The sequence below is a fragment of the Aethalodelphis obliquidens genome, unplaced genomic scaffold (assembly GCF_003676395.1).
Source record: "Aethalodelphis obliquidens isolate GAN/ISIS:26980383/991018 unplaced genomic scaffold, ASM367639v1 scaffold88, whole genome shotgun sequence".
In the NCBI taxonomy this organism is placed as follows: Eukaryota; Metazoa; Chordata; class Mammalia; order Artiodactyla; family Delphinidae; genus Aethalodelphis; species Aethalodelphis obliquidens.
This window is the reverse complement of record NW_020838032.1, coordinates 1001486-1021748: the sequence shown is the minus strand read 5'-3', so window position 1 is coordinate 1021748 and position 20263 is coordinate 1001486. Positions and strand designations below refer to the sequence as shown.

The window sequence follows — 20263 nt, the reverse complement described above, 5'->3', positions numbered from 1 at the left end:
CCTAGTAGAGAAGTTGGAGCTTTGGACTGCCAAACATAAAAATGCTCTGACGACTAACCTAATCTCCAAAATATGTAAGAGGGGCGGGGGGGAAAAGGGCGGAGGGGGAGACTGAGAGCTCGGGTGTCAATGACTGCAAGTCCTGAGTGTCGGGGGACTGGCAGCCCCTCGCAGATTTCCGTCTCTGGGCAACGGGAGGCTGATTGGCTTTTCCTCCCTCGCCTGTTATTCTGTGGGACGGTGTCGGGCACGTGGAGCCGCGCTGTGGCTTGCGGTGCGGGGTAGGACCGCGGACCCAAACTCGAGCGCGCACTCTGCTTTGCCCCTCGCCCCCGCTTTTCCCCGGCCCTGCACTCCCTTTCCCAGGAGCGCTGTCGGGGAATCCACTTTACTCCCGGCTCCGCCTTCCCATCCCGCCCGGCAGGCAAATATTAGACAGTGTATGTAGAAATTGCTTCAAGTAAAGCTCATGTGAATTTTCCTCAGCGAGTTTCCAGAAGGCCACCCGCCGCCGCTGAGGATCGTCGCTGGAAACCCCCGCTGCAGTGCCACAAAACTGGAGAGGGGATTCACCGGCCCCAAGCAGGGGAGGCAATCTGTTTCTCCGAATCAGGTTTATTTTCTCCTTTGGGGGGAAAAAAGAAGGAAAGCTAATTAAATTACGCTCTGGCTGTATTGATGGAAAACATGAAAGCAAACTGCAGGGACTTGCGCCTCGAGGGCGCGTGATCTTCCACTAGCCGCAAGCCTCAGGAAAGTCCCCGAGCCCCTCTGTGCGTAGGAAACGATGGGTGGCCGATCTCCACCGCGCCCCGGGGTCTCGTCCACCGCGAAAAGTGAGGCAAGGAAGGCGGAGGGGCGGCCCTTTGTGGGGTCCTGCTTACCCTCGAGCTTCGGGTGCAGGGAGCGCTTGATAATCCCCAACCCTGGTCTGGGGGACCAGGCGGGAGCTTGCGACCCCGCCGGGGACAGAGAGGGGCGAGGGATGTGGGCTGGCGGCGGCGTGAATTCCCCCCGCGCGCACACGCCACAGCTGCTCGCAGCCCGCGATCGCCCAGCACGCAGACACCGCTCTGGTCGGCGGGGTCAGCACTCTGCGGGCTGTGAAAGGCTAGACACTCTGCCGGCCGCGCCGGGGCTGGGGGATCCAGCCGAGAGGGGCCCCTCCCCAACGCCCGCGCGCGTCCCGCCCTGGCCGCGGAGGGCGCGCGGCCACCGGGTGTGAAGGGCGACGGTTTCTGCGGTCTGGCTGGCGGCCGGCTGAAAAATCAGCCTCGGATTGATCCCCAGCGCGTATAACTGAGGTCAAGCGAAGCAGGAGGGCGGAGGCGCCAGGGAGGTGGGCGGAATAGGAGCTCTGACTGAGGACGGTGAGGTGCGGAGGGAGGGAGGAAGGAAGCCAGCGGCTAGATGGAACTCCTCCTGGCGGGTCCCAAGCTCGGTACCTGCGAGTGCCCCTGGGCAGCTCGTCCGGACACCCGACAGCTGCGAAGCCGAAGGTCCGGGGAGGAAATTGGGCCTAGCACCTACTTGCACAGCACCTAGGCCAGAGCCAGCTGCTCCAGGAAGCAGGCCCCCAACGTGCAAAAATACTCCACCTCCTGCCTTAACTCCATCCCTGCACTCCCCGCCTCCTCTGGGCCTGCTGCTTGTCCCAAACCGCACGTGTCGCACACCCCCGCCCAAAATCGTCCCTGCACCTGCCCTCCCTACCTTCCACCTTCCTCCCGCCATCCAAGCCTGGTGCTTGGCCAAGGGTCCTTTCCCAGCCTGTTATCAAGTCCCAGAGATTATTTCTCCAAAATAACGACTCAAACTGCCAAGAGCCCGAGGTCCCGCCCCTCCACCTCCCATCTGGATGCCTGCAGACTTCTCCCTGGATTCCTAGTCTCACTCCTCCTCCCTCCCTAATCCATTTTTCACACTGCTTCCAAGAGCCTGTTGAAGCACAAGGGGACCCCGGTGGTGGTAAACCGCGTATTTCCTCTGTTAAGCAGGCTAAGGGTGCTTGGGCTGGGGAATAAATGTTCTGAGGACTTCGGCTCACATTTATTGAGCGCTTACTATGTCATTTGTTAAACACTTCAAGTGGATATTCTCATTTGACTGCCCAACAACCCTTCCGGATAGGTATTATTAAGTATTGTTATCTATTATTATTATCTATTATTATGAAGGAAGAAACTGAGGCACAGAAGATCACACAGCTTATGAGTAGCAGAGGCAATTTGGAGTCAGGCAGTCCTCCCCCACACCCCATGCGGCCCCCAGTCAGTTTCTCCACCACTGCAGAAAGCCCTGACCTTCCTATCAGGGATGGAATGACCCACAGCACCTGCTCCCTTTCCAGGACCCACACTGGCACCACAATAGTCCCTAGCCCCCATTTCCTGTCTAGGACTTAGGGGTGATTCCTCCCCACTGGCCTTTCTATGACCTAGGTAAGATGGGCAGACACTCAAGATGGTAAACAGGGACCATCTGATTACCATTTGCTCAAGTGAATCTCTGCTTTTTATTTCTGTGAACTGAACTATTATGTAATACTTGAACTATTATGTAATACACTAGTAAATAACCAGGAAATCACTGAAGAAATCAAAGAGGAAATCAAAAAATACCTAGAAACAAATGACAATGAAAACATGACAACCCAAAACCTATGGAATGCAGCAAAAGCAGTTCTAAGAGGGAAGTTTATAGCAATAAAATCCTACCTCAAAAAACAAGAAACATCTCAAATAAACAACCTAACCTTACACCTAAAGCAATTACAGAAAGAAGAACGAAAAAACCCCAAAGTTAGCAGAAGGAAAGAAATCATAAAGATCAGATCAGAAAAACAAATGAAGGAAACAATAACAAAGATCAATAAAACTAAAAGCTGGTTCTTTGAGAAGATTAAAAAAATGGTAAACCATTAGCCACACTCATCAAGAAAAAAAGGGAGAAGACTGAAATCAATAGAATTAGAAATGAAAAAAGAGGGGCTTCCCTGGTGGTGCAGTGGTTGAGAATCTGCCTACCAATGCAGGGGACACAGGTTCGAGCCCTGGTCTGGGAAGATCCCACGTGCCGTGGAGCAACTAAGCCCGTAGCCACAACTACCGAGCCTGCGCGTCAGGAGCCCATGCTCCACAACAAGAGAGGCTGCGACAGTGAGAGCCCCGCGAAACGCGATGAAGAGTGGTCCCCGCTTGCCACAACTAGAGAAAGCCCTCGCACAGAAACGAAGACCCAACACAGCCAAAAATAAGTAAATTTATATAAAAAAAAAAGAAATGAAAAAGTAGAAGTAACAACTGACACTGCAGAAATACAAAGGATCATGAGAGATTACTACAAGCAACTATATGCCAATAAAATGGACAACCTGGAAGAAATGGACAAATTCTTAGAAAAGCACAAACTACCGAGACTGAACTAGGAAGAAATAGAAAATATCAACAGACCAATCACAAGCACTGAAATAGAGACTGTGATTAAAAATCTTCCAACAAACAAAAACCCAGGACCAGATGGCTTCACAGGCGAATTCTATCAAACAGTTAGAGAAGCACTAACACCTATCCTTCTCAAAATCTTACAGAATAGAGCAGAGGGAGGAACACTCCCAAACTCATTCTACAAGGCCACCATCACCCTGATACCAAAACCAGACAAAGATGTTGCAAGGAAAGAAAACTACAGGCCAATATCACTGATGAACATAGATGCAAAAATCCTCAACAAAATACTAGCAAACAGAATCCAACAGCACATTAAAAGGATCATACACCATGATCAAGTGGGGCTTATCCCACGAATGCAAGGATTCTTCAATATACGCAAATCGATCAATGTGATAAACCATATTAACAAACTGAAGGAGAAAAACCATATGATCATCTCAATAGAGGCAGGAGAAGCTTTTGACAAAATTCAACAACCATTTATGATAAAAACTCTCCAGAAAGTAGGCATAGAGGGAACTTACCTCAACATAATAAAGGCCATAAATGACAAACCCACAACCAACATCATTCTCAATGGTGAAAAAATGAAACCATTTCCTCTAAGATCAGGAACAAGAAAAGGTTGTCCACTCTCACCACTATAATTCAACATAGTTTTGGAAGTTTTAGCCACAGCAATCAGAGAAGAAAAGGAAATGAAAGGAATCCAAATCAGAAAAGAAAAAGTAAAGCTGTCACTGATTGCAGATGACATGATACTATACATAGAGAATCCTAAAGATGCTACCAGAAAACTACTAGAGCTAATCAATGAATTTGGTAAAGTAGCAGGATACAAAATTAATGCACTCTTCCATTCCTATACACTAATGCTGAAAAATCTGAAAGAGATATTAAGGAAGCACTCCCATTTACCACTGCAACAAAAAAAATAAAATACCTAGGAATAAACCTACGTAAGGAGACAAAAGACCTGTATGCAGAAAACTATAAGACACTGATGAAAGAAATCAAAGTTGACACAAACAGATGGAGAGATATACCATGTTCTTGCATTGGAAGAATCAACATTGTGAAAATGACTATACTCCCCAAAGCAATCTACAGATTCAGTGCAATCCCTATCAAACTACCAATGGCATTTTTCACAGAACTAGAACAAAAAAATTTTACAATGTGTATGGAAACACAAAAGACTCCAAATAGCCAAAGCAATCCTGAGTAAGAACAACAGAGCTGGAGGAATCAGGCTCCCAGACTGCAGACTATACTACAAAGCTACGGTAATCAAGACACTATTGTACTGGCACAAAAACAGAAATACAGATCACTGGAACAGGATAGAAAGCCCAGAGATAAACCCATGCACACATGGTATGTTTGATAAAGGAGGCAAGAATATACAATGGAGAAAAGCCAGCTTCTTCAATAAATGGTGCTAGGAAAACTGGACAGCTACATGTAAAAGAATTAAATTAGAACACTCCCTAACACCATACACAAAAATAAACTCAAAATGGATTACAGACCTAAATGTAAGGCCAGACACTGTAAAACTCTTAGAGGAAAACATAGGCAGAACACTCTATGACATAAATCACAGCAAGATCCTTTTTGACCCACCTCCTAGAGAAATGGAAATAAAAACAAAAATAAACAAATGGGACCTAATGAAAGTTAAAAGCTTTTGCACAGCAAAGAAAACCATAAACAAGATGAAAAGATAACCCTCAGAATGGGAGAAAATATTTGCAAATGAAGCAACTGACGAGGGATTAATCTCCAAAATTTACAAGCCGCTCATGCAGCTCAATATCACAAAAAACAAACAACCCAATCCAAAAAGGGGCAGAAGACCTAAATAGACATTTCTCCAGAGAAGATATACAGATTGCCAACAAGCACATGAAAGGATGCTCAACATCACTAATTTTCAGAGAAATACAAATCAAAACTACAATGAGGTATCACCTCACACCCGTCGGATTGGCAATCATCAAAAAATCTACAAACAATAAATGCTGGAGAGGGTGTGGAGAAAAGAGAAGCCTCTTGCACTGTTGGTGGGAATGTAAACTGATACAGCCACTATGGAGAACAGTATGGAGGTTCCTTAAAAACCTAAAACTAGAACTACCATACTACCCAGCAATCCCACTACTGGGCATATACCCTGAGAAAACCATAGTGCAAAAAGAGTTATGTACCATGATGTTCATTGCAGCTCTACTTACAAGAGTCAGGACATGGAAGCAACCTAAGTGTCCATCAACAGATGAATGGATAAAGATGTGGCACATATACAATGGAATATTACTTAGCCATAAAAAGAAATGAAATTGAGTTATTTGTAGTGAGATGGATGGACCTAGAGTCTGTCATACAGAGTGAAGTAAGTCAGAAAGAGAAACAAATACTGTATGCTGACACATATATATGGAATCTAAAAAAAAAAAAAGGTTCTGAAGAACCTAGGGGCAGGACAGGAATAAAGATGCAGATGTAGAGAATGGACTTGAGGATATTGAGAGGGGGAAGGGGAAGCTGGGATGTAGTGAGAGAGTGGCATGGACATATATACACTACCGAATGTAAAATAGATAGCTAGTGGGAAGCAGCCGCATAGCACAGGGAGATCAGCTTGGCGATTTGTGAACACCTAGAGGGGTGGGATAGGGAGGGTGGGAGGGAGATGCAAGAGGGAGGCGATATGGGGATATATGTATATGTTTAGCTGATTCACATGTTTATAAAGCAGAAACTAACACACCATTGTAAAGCAATTATACCCCAATAAAGATGTCCAAAAAATATTTTTTTTAATTGAAAACAAGGAAGGGAGCATGGTCTGCTTCAGGCTGCAGCTCTGCAGTCTCCCTCTAGTGCCCCCTATTGGCAGAGCCAACGGCGCCACTGACAGAGGGGAGGGTCAGAGTCCTATGATGGTCCCACAGGACAGAGCAGAGCAGAGTTGGGTGGCTTGGGAGCTTAATAACTGGCACAGGGGAAAAGGGCAAAGAGAAGGGAGACTGGGAGCAGGAATCACGAGCAGGGGAAGAGACGTAGCAATGGGGGAACGTGGGACAGTTCTCCCCAGTCACCTCTTCTGGGGCATCGAATGGAGAGAATATAGAATACCCTGAAACAAACAGTGTCAGATGGGCTGACTTTGCCCCAAGCCCATCTCCTCCCACTTCACACGCCACACACATATATATACTATACAGACCATACACCACACACACACAGCACGTACACACACCACACACACCACACACACACAGCACGTACACACACCACACACACCACACACACACAGCACGTACACACACCACACACACCACACACACACACCACACACACACCATGCTTTTGCTCATGAGATTCCTCAGCCTAGGTCCAGTTCCCCAGAAGTGGGTCTGGGACAAGGTTTGGTCTGCATGTGATGTATTAAAGAAGTGCCACCAGGGGAGGGGAAAGAGGGAGGAAGCCAAGCAAGGATGTGATTTCAGGCTGCATCCAGTGGATGTAGCTTCAGTCTGAATTTGCTGGGGACTCTGGAGGCTAAGTAGTACCCACAGGCATCCTAACCTGAGGCCAGAGAGCCTGGATTTCATACTCCTGCACTTAGGAGTCAGAGTCAGCAGTGTCTGACCCTCCTCTGCCCTCGTGGCTCTTAACCAATGGCTGACCCTGCAGTTCCATTCCAGGTCAAGATGAGTGGTATTCAGAGTTGCCACTCTTAGATGGCCTTCCTCCCTCCCTTCCTTCCTCCCTCCCTCCCTCCCTCCCTTCCTCCCTCCCTCCCTCCCTTCCTCCCTCCCTCCCTCCCTTCCCCCCTCCCTCCCTCCCTTCCTCCCTTCCTTCCTCCCTCCCTTCCTTCCTTCCTTCCTTCTTTCCTTCCTTTCCTAACACTTGTGGGGCCTGGGTAGCATTGCATGTGGAGGCTCCAGCCTACAGCCTACCCTCCTTCTCTCCCTGCCCATGGCTCCATTAGTCACTGAGAGGGGCCTCACATGCAGTGCTGTGGACATCCCAGCTCTTGCATATAACTTCTAGTTCCACCGAATACATACCCCTTGGCCACCCTTCAGGCCCAGGAGTCCATGTATCAAGTGTACGCTCCAGGAAAGAGACCTGCCTGAGCCTTGGAAACAGTGGAGTTTTTTGGGGTTTTTTTGCGATATGCCGGCCTCTTACTGCTGTGGCCTCTCCCGTTGCGGAGCACAGGCTCTGGACGCACAGGCTCAGCGGCTACGGCTCACGGGCCCAGCTGCTCTGCAGCATGTGGGATCTTCCCGGACCGGGGCACGAACCCATGTCCCCTGCATCAGCAGGTGGACTCTCAGCCACTGCGCCACCAGGGAAGCCCCAGTGGAGTATTTTTATCATTTCTGTTTTTATCTCTCCTTGGGTAAAAGCTGAACACGCTACTTCCCTTATTTTGTTTCCCTAAACATTTTAGCATGCATACTAAACAGACCAAATCTGTGGGTAATCAATAGTTTTATCTTCCTCCTTAAATCCATGGACCTTAGATAATTTTAACTCTGAGTCTCCCTTCCCAAATAGTGTGCTCTTTTTATTATGTTTTATGTCTTTAAAAACCCCACAGAACATTATTATTGTTTGGATTTGATACAGGTAATTCTGTTTACATTTATGCCCATATTTTTATTTTCTTTGTTCATCAATCCTTATTGCTTCTTTGACCATCCATCCCTTTTTCCCTCTATCTGAAGTGCATCCCAGAATTTCCTTTTGTTAGCTTCTGTCGGGGGGAAAAAAAAAAACCCTAAGTTTATCTTTTTCTGAAAAGTGCTGATTTCAGCACCTTATTGATTCTTTCATATCCTAAAGGGCTTTTGAACAGTTTTTGTATCATCTGATAAGGGTGGTAAAGAAAGTGAGGAATTGAAGACTTTCCAATAAATGGAAAAGAGGAGACAATGTTAATCAACTTGCTTTTCTTTGGGTGGTCCTTTATGCGAAGACATCAAGAAAAAAATACAGCTTTGAGAAAGATGTACCTACAAAAGAGAAAAATGATTCATCGTTATTACTTTGATTTTCTTTCATATGGTTCTCACCTCTTCTGAGGACTACAGGATACTTACAAAAAGTTTCTGTCCTCGAATGGCCTAAAGCATTTGGACCATCCAAACCTCCTAAAATTGTTTATACACTCTGGTTCCATTTTATCAGTTTCTACTCAATATTAATTCACCCTAGTCTGGCTTCCAGACTCATAATTCTATCTAAACATCTCTTGCTGAAGTTACCAACGGGCACTGTGTCAATTCAGGTACTTCTAGAAGCAGACTCTGAGATAGAGTTAGAGGTGCTTCACTGGGGCTAACACCTGTAGGGTTAGAGGTGCTTCATTGGGGCTAACACCTGTGAAAGATAAAGGAGGCGGGGGAAGGAGCAGGCAGGGAGAACCCCCTACCACGCTTTGATGTGGATCTGGCACCTGTAAAGAAGAGAGGGCAGGAAGGGGAGAGGGTAGGAAGGACACTGGGCTTCGGGGAGTCTGAGCCCTAGCACTACCACTCTGGTCAGCCACTGGTTGAGGGCTGCCCTGGAGGAACAGGCCTTGTTCAAATGCTGAGGAAGATCCTTAGGGCACCACAGCTAGAGGCTGTCAGAAACTGCACTCCTTGGGCCAGGTCCTCCCTGGCAGGGGGATCTGAGTGGTGTACTGACATGTGACCATGGCCACTGTGGCAATAAACCCAGGGTCGTCCTCCAGCCTTGAGCTCACCTGACTTCTCTGAACATCAAGACTTTTGACCCGTCCTTTCTTCCGAGACTCTATCTTGCCTTGGCTTCTGTATCTCAGTATTTTCCTGGTTTACCTGAGATGTCACTAGATGTTCTTTCTGAGAATCCACGTGACCTTTATACATGGGTATTGTCCAAGCCTTACTCTTAGGTCTTCTGCTCCACATTCTCCCAGGTGATCTCACCCACACCCATGACTTAAATTACAATCCTGATCTAGAACCCAGTCTCAAATTGGCAACTATAAGAGAGTCAGAGGACGGCTTGATTCAGTTTTGCACATGAGCCTGAGTCCTCCTCTGTCCCTCCGACCCTCAGCTTTCTCAGAGCACATTGCATCAATAATCAATTCTGTAATCTGGACTAATAACTCCCACCTCAGATTTGACTGGGGTAGTGTACTTGAAGATACTCTGTAAACTGTAAAACTCACACAAAATAATGTTGTTATTATAACACTTTTCAAAGTTCTCTATTTTCTAGAGAACTTTATCTAACTTTACCCAAATCCCTCTTTGCATTGAAAATTCAGCCCAAATTGTATTTTCTACTACCCCATTCATTCACACTCTGCTCTGCATAAACATATCCCAAAGCTGTCTTACTTGGAACACTAGTGTCCCTTAAGAAAGAAGTTGATGCGCCATGAAAAAAGTCAAGTTTGAGAACTATTGCTCTCCTGGAAAGTTAAAATATACTCTCTTATATTAAAGGTCCCGAGAAGCATAACCTTTTTAACCACTTTTTTCAACTGCCTTAGCCACAGGGCCTTCTTTTTTTTTTCCATGTGACACTATAAAATTCCTGTAGGCCACTAGTGTTCACACAGCAGGTAGAAAACTTTGTTCTGTGCAGGTGGGGCAACTAACAATTCCACCTAAAGAGGTCATCCACAAGTTCTCCCTACCAAAATCCCCCCCTAGTAGGGGGAGACCTGACTCACATCCTTTTCAAAGCCTGGCTTTTCCCTCTTTTCCTTCTATTCTGTGAGCTCCTTAGAATGGTTCCAATAAACCCACCTTTTTGAACCAAGTTGTCCAGTGTAAGTTCTGTTGGTCAAAACTGAAATGCTAGGGCTTCCCTGGTGGCGCAGTGGTTGAGAGTCCGCCTGCCGATGCAGGGGACACGGGTTCGTGCCCTGGTCCGGGAGGATCCCGCGTGCCGCGGAGCGGCTGGGCCCGTGAGCCATGGCTGCTGAGCCTGCGGGTCCGGAGCCTGTGCTCCGCAACGGGAGAGGCCACAACAGTGAGAGGCCCGCGTACCGCAAAAAAAAAAAAAAACTGAACTGCTGCCTGACACACCAGTGGGCAAAAAATCAGTGGAGGGGCCAGAGTCCCAAACTGGAAGTTTCCCGAACGCCCCTTACATTTGAATGGATAAATTGTGGTGTATCCCTACAATGGGATACCGTACAGCAATGAGAATGGACTGTCTTCCACATGGGCAATAATATTCATGAATTTCACAAATATAATTAGACAAAAAAGTGAGGCATAATATGAATCCTTTTTTATGAAGGTAAAAAACAGGCAAGGACTTCCCTGGTGGCGCAGTGGTTGAGAGTCCGCCTGCCGATGCAGGGGACACGGGTTCGTGCCCCGGTCCGGGAAGATCCCACATACCGCGGAGCGGCTGGACCCGTGAGCCATGGCCGCTGAGCCTGCGCGTCCGGAGCCTGTGCTCTGCAATGGGAGAGACCACAACAGTGAGAGGCCCGCGTACCACAAAGAAAAAAAAAAACAAAAACAGGCAAAACTAACTAATGCTATTAGACGTCAGGATGGTGGTTGCCATTGGAAATGAACAGGGAACAAGAGGGCTGGTTTCCTGGGTGTGCTCACTTTGTGAACATTCATGAGCTGTACCTTATGATGGATGCATTCCTCTGTATGTATGTTATACTCCAGTAAAAAATTTTGGAGGGGTGGTGTCAGAAAAGATCATTCCCCACTGACAATTCCATTGGCAAAACCACCCAGAGGGAACATGTTGATTTCAGGACCAATATAAATGATAGCTCCAATATGATAGCTCCAGTTGTCTTAGCTCACTCTGTGTTTGGTTATCACATTTGTCTAAACATCTGTACCCATAACTTCTACATTTCTATGCATGTCAAAGAGTCATTCTGTATTAATCTTGTTTTATGTTGTCTATATTTTATGATACTTTGACATCTCAGGGCTTTGGGGACCCAGTGAGGGACTGCCCCTCCCAGGATTAGCTAATTCCTCCAGGCAGCAAACAACTTGCCTGCATATCTTTCAGATGCAAACTAACCCATCCAGAGCCCACACTCCAAACCACCTCCTCTATCTGGATTTTACACTCCTAGAGGCCATATCCTCTGCCCTAATCACAAAATACTAGACAAGGAGGGACCACCCCTATAGCCCAGAGCTACAGAAATTATTCAGACTATTCAATCTTGAGACTGCTCAGCTGTTCACCCTACCTCATCCATCCCTTCCCACAAAAGTCACAATGAAGGCTTGTGCCCATGCTTTACCCTCTCTTTCTGCCTCCTGATGGACCCTGGTGCTCCCCCACATGGCCCTGCTATGCCTCCAGTTTCTAGGGATCTGTGAGTACAGACTTCTTCTTTAATGGCAGCCATTTCCACATGTCTTACCAACCTGATAAAAAACAAATCCTGTGTACATTTCAAAGCACATTCATTCATTCCACAATTTTTTTTAAGCACCTGCTATATTTCAGGCATAGTTTTAGATGCCAAGGATAGAGCAGTGACCATACAAACAAGGTTTCTGCTCTCATGGAGCTCATGTCTAATGGGACAGAGATAATCAACAAGCAGAGAAATAAATATTTCCAGATAGAGTTAAGGTGATATGAATGAAGTAGGCCAGGATGGGTCATTTTATGTTGTTTGAGTTTTGTTTGTTTGTTTTTTAGGAAGACTGGTCAGAGAAGTTCTCCCCTTAAGGAGCTGACACTTGACCCAGAGCCTGAATAGATGATTGTATACCAAGGGCACCCAGAGATCTGTGATGGGAGCCTGGAGTCATCGAAAATAACCAGAATGACGTATTGTTGCCAATACTCATCCAGAACAAATTTTCTCAACAAGCAAAGGAGGGCTTGAATCCAACAAAAAATAATGTACCCGCATCAGCAACGTCCACAGCCTGCTCCAATCAAGTTGCCTTCCAAATGCTATAAAGCTGAGGTGCCCAGGCACCAGGACCCAGGGGATGGTTGGGCTACCTGCCCAAACCCTCAGGGCAGCAACCAGCTTGCATATGTGTTTCCATAACTGTTTGCAAATAGAAAGGAATTGTGTAGAGCCCTGAGCCCTCTTTGCTCTCCATCCCTGGGCACCCACTGCCCACACCCCCAGGCCCACACCCACACCCACTGAACACCACTGGTTCAGCTCCGCACTGACAAGAGCCTTCCCTGGCCACTGCAGACCTGACTGCCCTCCCACCTGCCCCCTGCCCCAGGCCCACCCCAGGAAGGGCAGGCTGTCCATCCACCATCCACATTAAGAGCAAACAACATTTCCACCAGTTATTTTTTAAGATCCAACTGACTTTGGACAACATTTGAATCAAATAAGGGTAGAAAAATGAAATCTCAGGGCCCTCAACTCATCAGTGGCACAATACGGGTCATTGACATGATGCAGGTCTGTCCAGGGTCCTGCAGCTAAGGGATGTGTACGCCTGGGGGCAGAGAGGGGCTGGCAGCTTCCACATTCCCCTTCCTCAAAGCTCCCGGGCTGGGCCTGGGTATCTCGCACTGGGAACCTTCCACACATGCCCTGGGCCCCAAGGCCAGCGCTACACGTACCTCCCTTCACCAAGAAAGAGCCAGGGACCCCAGATCTGAACATGCCGCCCACTGGAGCCTCCAGGAAAGAGCAGATCCATTTCACTTGGGGCAACGGGAGCTGGGCCGAGCGAGGCCAGCTAAGTGGAACCTGCACGTAGCATCTCACTCAGGCTCTTTTTCCACAGCCTCTCTCTCCTCAGAGGGTTTGTGCCAGTGACAGCTCCTCATAGAACATTTCCTAGGAGACCCGGCGGTAATTGGGCTCTGTCGCTGAAACTGGCTTGTTTATCTTTGCCTCAGATTCCAAGTTTGTCTCTCACCGTATATCTCCCTGGCGGGTTTGTTTGGGTACTCATACAAACACAGCCCTTCAGCTTTGATAGTCATCCTTCCAGAGCCCTTTTTCTTTTTTCTTTTTTTTTTGGCGGTACGCGGGCCTCTCACTGTTGTGGCCTCTCCCGTTGCGGAGCACAGGCTCCGGACGCGCAGGCTCAGCGGCCATGGCTCACGGGCCCAGCCGCTCCGCGGCATGTGGGATCTTCCCGGACCGGGGCACGAACCCGCGTCCCCTGCATCGGCAGGCGGACTCTCAACCACTGCGCCACCAGGGAAGCCCGGAGCCTTTTTATATGTCAGTAATGTCATGCTTCGGAGCTATGAAAACTCGAAGGGACCCCAGTATACCTTGCAGCAATTTAAAACCAGCAGAGATCTCATGGAGAGCCAGAGAGAGCTTCTCTGTGGCCAAGATACAATGCTGACCACCTCTAAAATGTCATTGTCCTCCACAAACTCCATCAGGTACTTGATGGCCTGTGAAAAGGGCAATTCCCTTGTCTGTAGGTCAAAGTCTCAAGGCTCCCAGCTGTCTTACAAATCAAGCAAGAATCTACTTATCAAGCATTCTGTATTTCCCTATTTAATCAGAAAGCCTGCAGAGGCACGGCCCCCACTTCCTGTTTAATCACAGAACCAGGCCTCAAGGGTCACAAGTTGGCTATTAGGCAATCTTTATGCATAAGTGCCTTTTTAGATAAAGCTTCCATGGAAAGTGCCTAAATCCTATAAAAGTAATTTATTTGCTTACCCACAAAATTATAATATTCATTTTGTTTGTGTAAACCTGCCAGTCCCTAGTCATTACTAGGAACCACAAAAAAACGTTTCAAGTAGAATTTCATCCCAGACATAGTTTACAGTTTGAATCTGACATATTATACCTGAGAGGATTACAGGAAACCATAGATAATTCCTAATTTCTACTTTGGGTCTTCATATAATAATTTTTCTTTTTCTCTTTTTTTTTTTGCTATTTGAAGAATCATCCCACACAGGAAGAGGCTGGGAACTAGGTATCCAGGAAGGAATGCTGGCCTTGGGAGGACACTGCCCCTTCTTGTAGCCATCACAAAATAAAAGAGATGCCCCTTTCTGTCTGCAGTTATCATTTGGACAGATTACAAAAATGTATTTGGGGGTTTGGGCACATGGTTTGAATCTAGGCGCCCCAAGCAGGGTGCAGGCCAGCACTGGCAGGAAGCCCCAACCCCCATGCAGGATGGAGCAGGGAGGTCAAGGCCACTGCAGGACCTCGGGGGGGAAGGAGCCATGGAAGGACCAGCTGTCCGCATAGCCCAGCTGCTGGGTTGTGGCAGCCTGCTCTGCCCGGGCCGCTCCCCACTCGCTGGGAAGCACGTCAGAAACCTGTCCTGAAGCCTCTCTCTCTTCTCCCAAGTTGAAAGGAAAGACAGCAACCTTCAGGGGCCTGACAGGCCCAGGGGACTCTGCACTGCCTGCCCTCTCCATGTGGCGCAGGGTGGGGACAGGGCGGGGCCCGGCTGGGAGTCCCCAGAGGTTCACACCCTCAGGGCCCTGTTGTCTGACACCATCCACCTGCCTGGAGCCCGCTGGCTTTGAAGAACCCCTGATTTGCTAAAGAATCTGGAGGAGGAAACGGTGAGAGACACAAAAACACATGGCAAGTGGCGGAGGACCTTCCAGGCATCATTTGGGGAGTGTCAAGTACTGGCTTGTCTAAAGCTTCCCTCCTATAGCACATCAAAGTGCCTGACCTCTTACTTTACAGCTTCTTAAATTCGTGTCCATGCCAAGGAAGCTCATTTTCGTACGGCTACTCATACTCCTAGTGGTTTCCTAGACTTTCAGAGGAGGCTTCTGGGAAAAGATGGCCTTTGACAGACAAGCCAGAATTAGGTGGATGGGACACAGAGGCAAAGGCATTACAAGCAAAAGAGCAGCCAGTGCCCCCACCAGGAGATGCAGAGTCCCCTGGGATGTTCAGAGGATTGGCGGATCCATCCATGGGTGAGGTTGGGCAGGGGCACAGACTGGAGCCCAGAGGAGTGCTTAGCTGAGGAGTTGGAGGTGTTTCTCAAAGCAAGCAGAAAACGACTGAACAACTTTGCCCAAGACGGACACGATGTTAGACTTGCCCTTTAGAAAGATGAATGTAGCCACAGGGTGAGAAATGGATTGGAGAGGGGTGAGAGTGCAGGCAGGCAAACCAGTAAGGAAGGGTGGAGAGCCTGACCCAGGGCAGAACTTCTGGAAGCATCTGTAGTATGCGCTGGAGGACCCGTTTGTTTTGTTTCCAATCCTTCTTGGACAGATACTTTTATAAAACATGTTACCAGAGAAAGTGAAATTTTAAAAGAATATACACACTATAAGCCCTAATTTTTTATCAAAACAGTTTTTAAATTGGGATCAAATATACACAACATAAAATTTACCATCCTAACCATTTTTCATCATATATAGTTCAGTAGTGTTAAGTACAGTCACACTGTTATGCAACCAATCTCCAGAACTTTTCCGTCTTGCAAAACTGAAACTACCCATTAAACAACCTTGTATTCTCTCTTGCCCCAGCCCATGGCAACCACCCTTCTACTTTGGACTACTCTGGGTACCTCATTCAAGTGGAATGGTACAGTACTTGTCCTTTTGTGTCTGGCTTGTTTTACCCAGCGTAATGCCCTCAGATTTCATCCATGTTGTAGCATGTGGCAGAATTTCCTTCCTTTTTAAGTCTGAATAATATTCTACATTTTGTTTATCCTTTAATCCTACAATGGACACTTGGGTTTCACCTATCTTTTGGCTAATGAATAATGATACTATGAATATGGGTGTACAAATATCTGTTCAATCCTTCCTTTCAATTCTTTGGGGGGTATACCCAGAAGTAGAATTGCCAACTGCATGGTAATTTTTAAAAATATTTTTACTAACTGCAATACTCTTTTCCACAGTGGCTGCAGCATTTTACATCTGCACCAGTAGTGCACAGTATTCCAATGTCTCCGCATCCTCACCAGCACTTGTTATCTTCTGGGTTTTTTTTTGTTTTGTTTTGTTTTTTTGCGGTATGCAGGCCTCTCACTGCTGTGGCCTCTCCCGTTGCGGAGCACAGGCTCCGGACGCACAGGCTCAGCAGCCATGGCTCACGGGCCCAGCCGCTCCACGACATGTGGGATCTTCCCGGACCGGGGCATGAATCCGCGTCCCCTGCATCGGCAGGCGGACTCTCAACCACTGTGCCACCAGGGAAGCCCTCTTCTGGTCTTTTGATAGTGGCCCCAATGGGTGTGAGATGAAGCCCTAATTTCTCATCATTAGATTCAAGCTGTATAAAATTATCCATCAGACCCTATAACAGTTTAGAACACTTCAGGGTTAAAACAGTTTAAAAGAGTTTAACACGCTTACTCTCAACTTCTGAACTCATCTCGTTGCAAACCAATGACAAGTATTTCCCAAACTGGCCCCAGTCTGTGGACCAGACCTTGAGTAGCACTCCTAGGCCACGTCTATCCCTTGGGGTGAAGAGCAGTGGTGGTCAGAGCCAATCTTTACTGAGCTCTTACTCTCTGGCACTACGTGTATTCATCACAAAAACCAGCACAACATCCCTATGAAGTATATACTGTTATTATGCCCAGTTTACTGAGGAGAAAGCAGAGGCACAGAGGTGACGGGCCTTGCCCCATGCCAGCAGGTCAGGAGGTGGCCGAGGCAGCTGTGAACCCCGGCAGTATGGCCTCAGCCATTTTTGTAATTATTATTGTTTTGTTTGTTTCCCAAGATTACTTAATTGATTGGTCATATGGGGGGGAAGACGGAAGGCTCCCAGGTTCTGGTTTGAGTGACCAGGTGGACAGAGATGCCAAATTTAGGAGGAAATGTGATCAGTCTAGCTTCGGACGTGTCAAGGTTAAGGTTCGCATGTGACATCCAGGTGGAGCAGGGCCATGGACTGCTGGGCAGCAAGTTGTGCTCTCCGTAACAAGGACGGGGCTAGAAGTGCAGCTGCAGAAGGCCAGGGCGAAGGTGACATGAGTTTGGTGAGATACCTCAGAGAGACCAAGAACATTCTAGGAAGAAAGAGAGGAGCCAGAGGAGAATGAGGTGACAGACAGGAATGGGGAGAGAGTGTCAGAGGGAACGACATATCGACAGGGAGTCCAGGGCTACGTGGAGGCCACACAAGACAGGATCATCTGTGGAGCTGGCTGTGTGGTGGCCCCCAGGGCATCATGGAAGCCAGGGAGGGGAAAGCTAGGTTGCCAAGGGTTGAGAGGTGGGTGGTGGTGGGAAGGGTGGAAGAAGAGACCAAGAGTGAAGACCACTCTTTCTACACAGCTCAACTGTGAAGTAGAGGAGACAGAAGACCGTCCAACTATGGGTGTCTTGTGTGGTAGGGGAGAGACTGGGCCAAGGGTGGATTGTTATTTTGTCTCACCTTTTAAAAAAGAAGGTTGGAACAAACATGAGTTTGTTCTTAGTTTGGGGGTGAGGGGGGCAGGGGAACCCAGTAGGAAGGTGAAAGATTGAGAGGAATCTGTGCTGATCGCTGGAGGAATAGGGCATTGGATCAGGAATGGTCAAGCTTGAATAGGGAGAGAAGCCCCTTTTCCCCTAAGAAGGGAGGGAAGGCAGTTTATGATACAGGTTCACTTGTGAAAGAGGGAGGAAGCTGATGCCCTCAATGAAGCTGGTGGCAACTGCCTGCTGAGAGCGTGTGGTGTGAGGGTCCGGAGAAGGGAGGCGGACTTTGGACGCGCCACCGAGAAACAGCAGTGAGAGTCACCTAGGGCGGCAGTGAAGACACACCAGAAGCAGGAAGAGCCCAGTGAGGCTGGAGAAAATGCGTCAGCATGAGCCCCATCGCCCATTTGTGAGATTTTTCTTCATCAGGGCTCAGTTGCCCATGCACAGAAGAGAAGGTGGATGACAAGATTGAGCCCAGTTAAGGTTTCACAAGTTGGCTCTGACTGTAGTCAAGGGGGCAGGAAAGTGGAGTGATTGCTGTCATGAGAGGAAAGGAATGAAGTGATTTGTGGTGGTTTTTTAAAAATGTCCACACGCTCCCAACACTCCTCCCTTCAAAAGGTTGAGTCTCATTCCCCTGACTTTGAGGGTGGGCTGGACTTAGCAACTTGCTTCTAAGGAATAGAATGTAGCAGAAGTGACAGTGACAGTGTGTGACTTCCAATTCTAGGTCACAGAAGACCTGTGGCTTCTCCTTTTCTCTTTCTCCTTCTTGGATCACTTGTTCTGGGGGAAGCCAGCCGTCATGTCCTGAGGATGCTCAAGCAACCCTATGGAGAGGTCCTTGTGGCGGGAGCTGAGGCCTCCTGTCAATAGCCCCACAGGGAGCCCTTGGAAGCAGACCCTAAGGCCCTAGTCAAGCCTTCAGATGACTGCAGCCCTGGCCAACATCTTCACTGCAACCTCCCGAGAGACCCTGAACCACAGCCACCCAGCTCAGCCCACAGAGACTAAATAAAGGAAACTAAGTGTTTGCTATTTTAAGCTATTAAGCTTTGGAGTAATTTGTTATTAACAATTGATAACCAATATATTGCCCAAGTGTGAGAGCAGAGAAGGCAGACAGTGAGACTGATCCAGGGTCAGGGTTTGGCAGGTGGGCCCTGGTAGAGGTCAAGGGGCAGGAAAGTAGGGTCATTAGTGGCATGAGAATCGAATGAAGTAGGGTCAGGAAGCGCCTCTCAGGTGAGGTGATGGAGAAGGCACAGGCCTGGAGGAATCAAAGAGCATATGTATAGGAGTGGGGGTGAAGGGATGAGGTGTAGGGGAGTCAGGCAGTGGGATTTCTTGTTTGAGGAGAACGTGTTCAGATGGACAGGGTGAAGGTTAAGGAAAGTTGAGGACAGTGGAGTTAAGGTTCATGGACAGCAAAGGCAGTCAGGACAGAGGCAGGACGTAAGGTGGAGAGAAAGACCTACCTTCAGATGCCAAAGGTCTTACCATGCATGGGAGAGTGTCAGGCCAATAGGTGACAGGGGGTAAAGGTGGCATCTCTGGGTAGCTTGAGGCTTCAGGGAGGTTTTTCCAAAGAGTGGAATCATAACAGCCTGTGCAGAGCCAAAGATGGCACTCAGGATATGCCCCCACCCCAAGAGGGCTGCAAGGGAGATGGTGTGGCCAGGAGAGAGCAGGCCACAGATGGGCATGGAGTCATCCCCAGTGTCGAATCCCACCATCTGCAGGATACCAGGGACACTGAGATGAAGACATCTCCTAACCTAGGGGAGAAACAGACAGCAAAGGGAGAAAAACCAGAATGGGAATCGGACTTCAGAGAAACAAAGTCCCGCCGGCCCCTCCCAGCTGGTCTGCCTCCTATTCCTGTGTCACATGTGCTGTGCTGGGATGAGAGGACTCTTCATTCACTTACTGTTCTCCCTACAGAGGCAGGATCCTGTTTCCTTCTCACATCCTGTTTCCTCCTCCCATACACAGTGTTTCTTTATCCTCGGATGCCCCTCCCACGCCGTGTGCCACCACCACTGCTGTTCTTCCTTCTCCTGGCCACACCCTCTTTTTCTGGGGGTTGCTGTGTTCCCCAGGCACTACCTCCTGCTGAGAGTCTGTGCTACTGAGTCACCAGGTAGGCCACTCTTTTCTCTGGACTGGCTTGTCTGCTAGATTCCATCTTCACTGACATGAGTCTTTCCCAGGAGGCCCTGTAGTTCCTCATGTGAGTAAATCTCAGCAAGACCTCGCCATCAGTTCTAGCAGGTCTGAACCCCAGAAGGAGGCAGAGCTTATCGCCAACTTTTGACCCCTACTTGAGCTCTGTACATTTGCCCTGAAATCCTAATATCTGTCTCTATATCGTTAAATTCATTAAGGTTCCCAGGTCCGGGTTTATCCGCCAGGCCAAATGCCTTTGAAAG

General features: G+C 48.1%; 1 protein-coding gene across 1 annotated transcript in view; it reads left to right on the top strand.

The window, feature by feature from the left end:
* The window catches only part of ERCC6L2 (ERCC excision repair 6 like 2), a 157170-nt gene extending 144598 nt beyond the window's left edge, over window positions 1-12572 (top strand). The window contains exon 19 of the mRNA XM_027094256.1: window positions 12156-12572. Within this exon, the coding sequence (XP_026950057.1) occupies window positions 12156-12216 (61 nt within the window). The 3' untranslated portion in view covers window positions 12217-12572. The remainder of the gene's footprint in view (window positions 1-12155) is intronic.
* Window positions 12573-20263: the final 7691 nt, after the last annotated feature.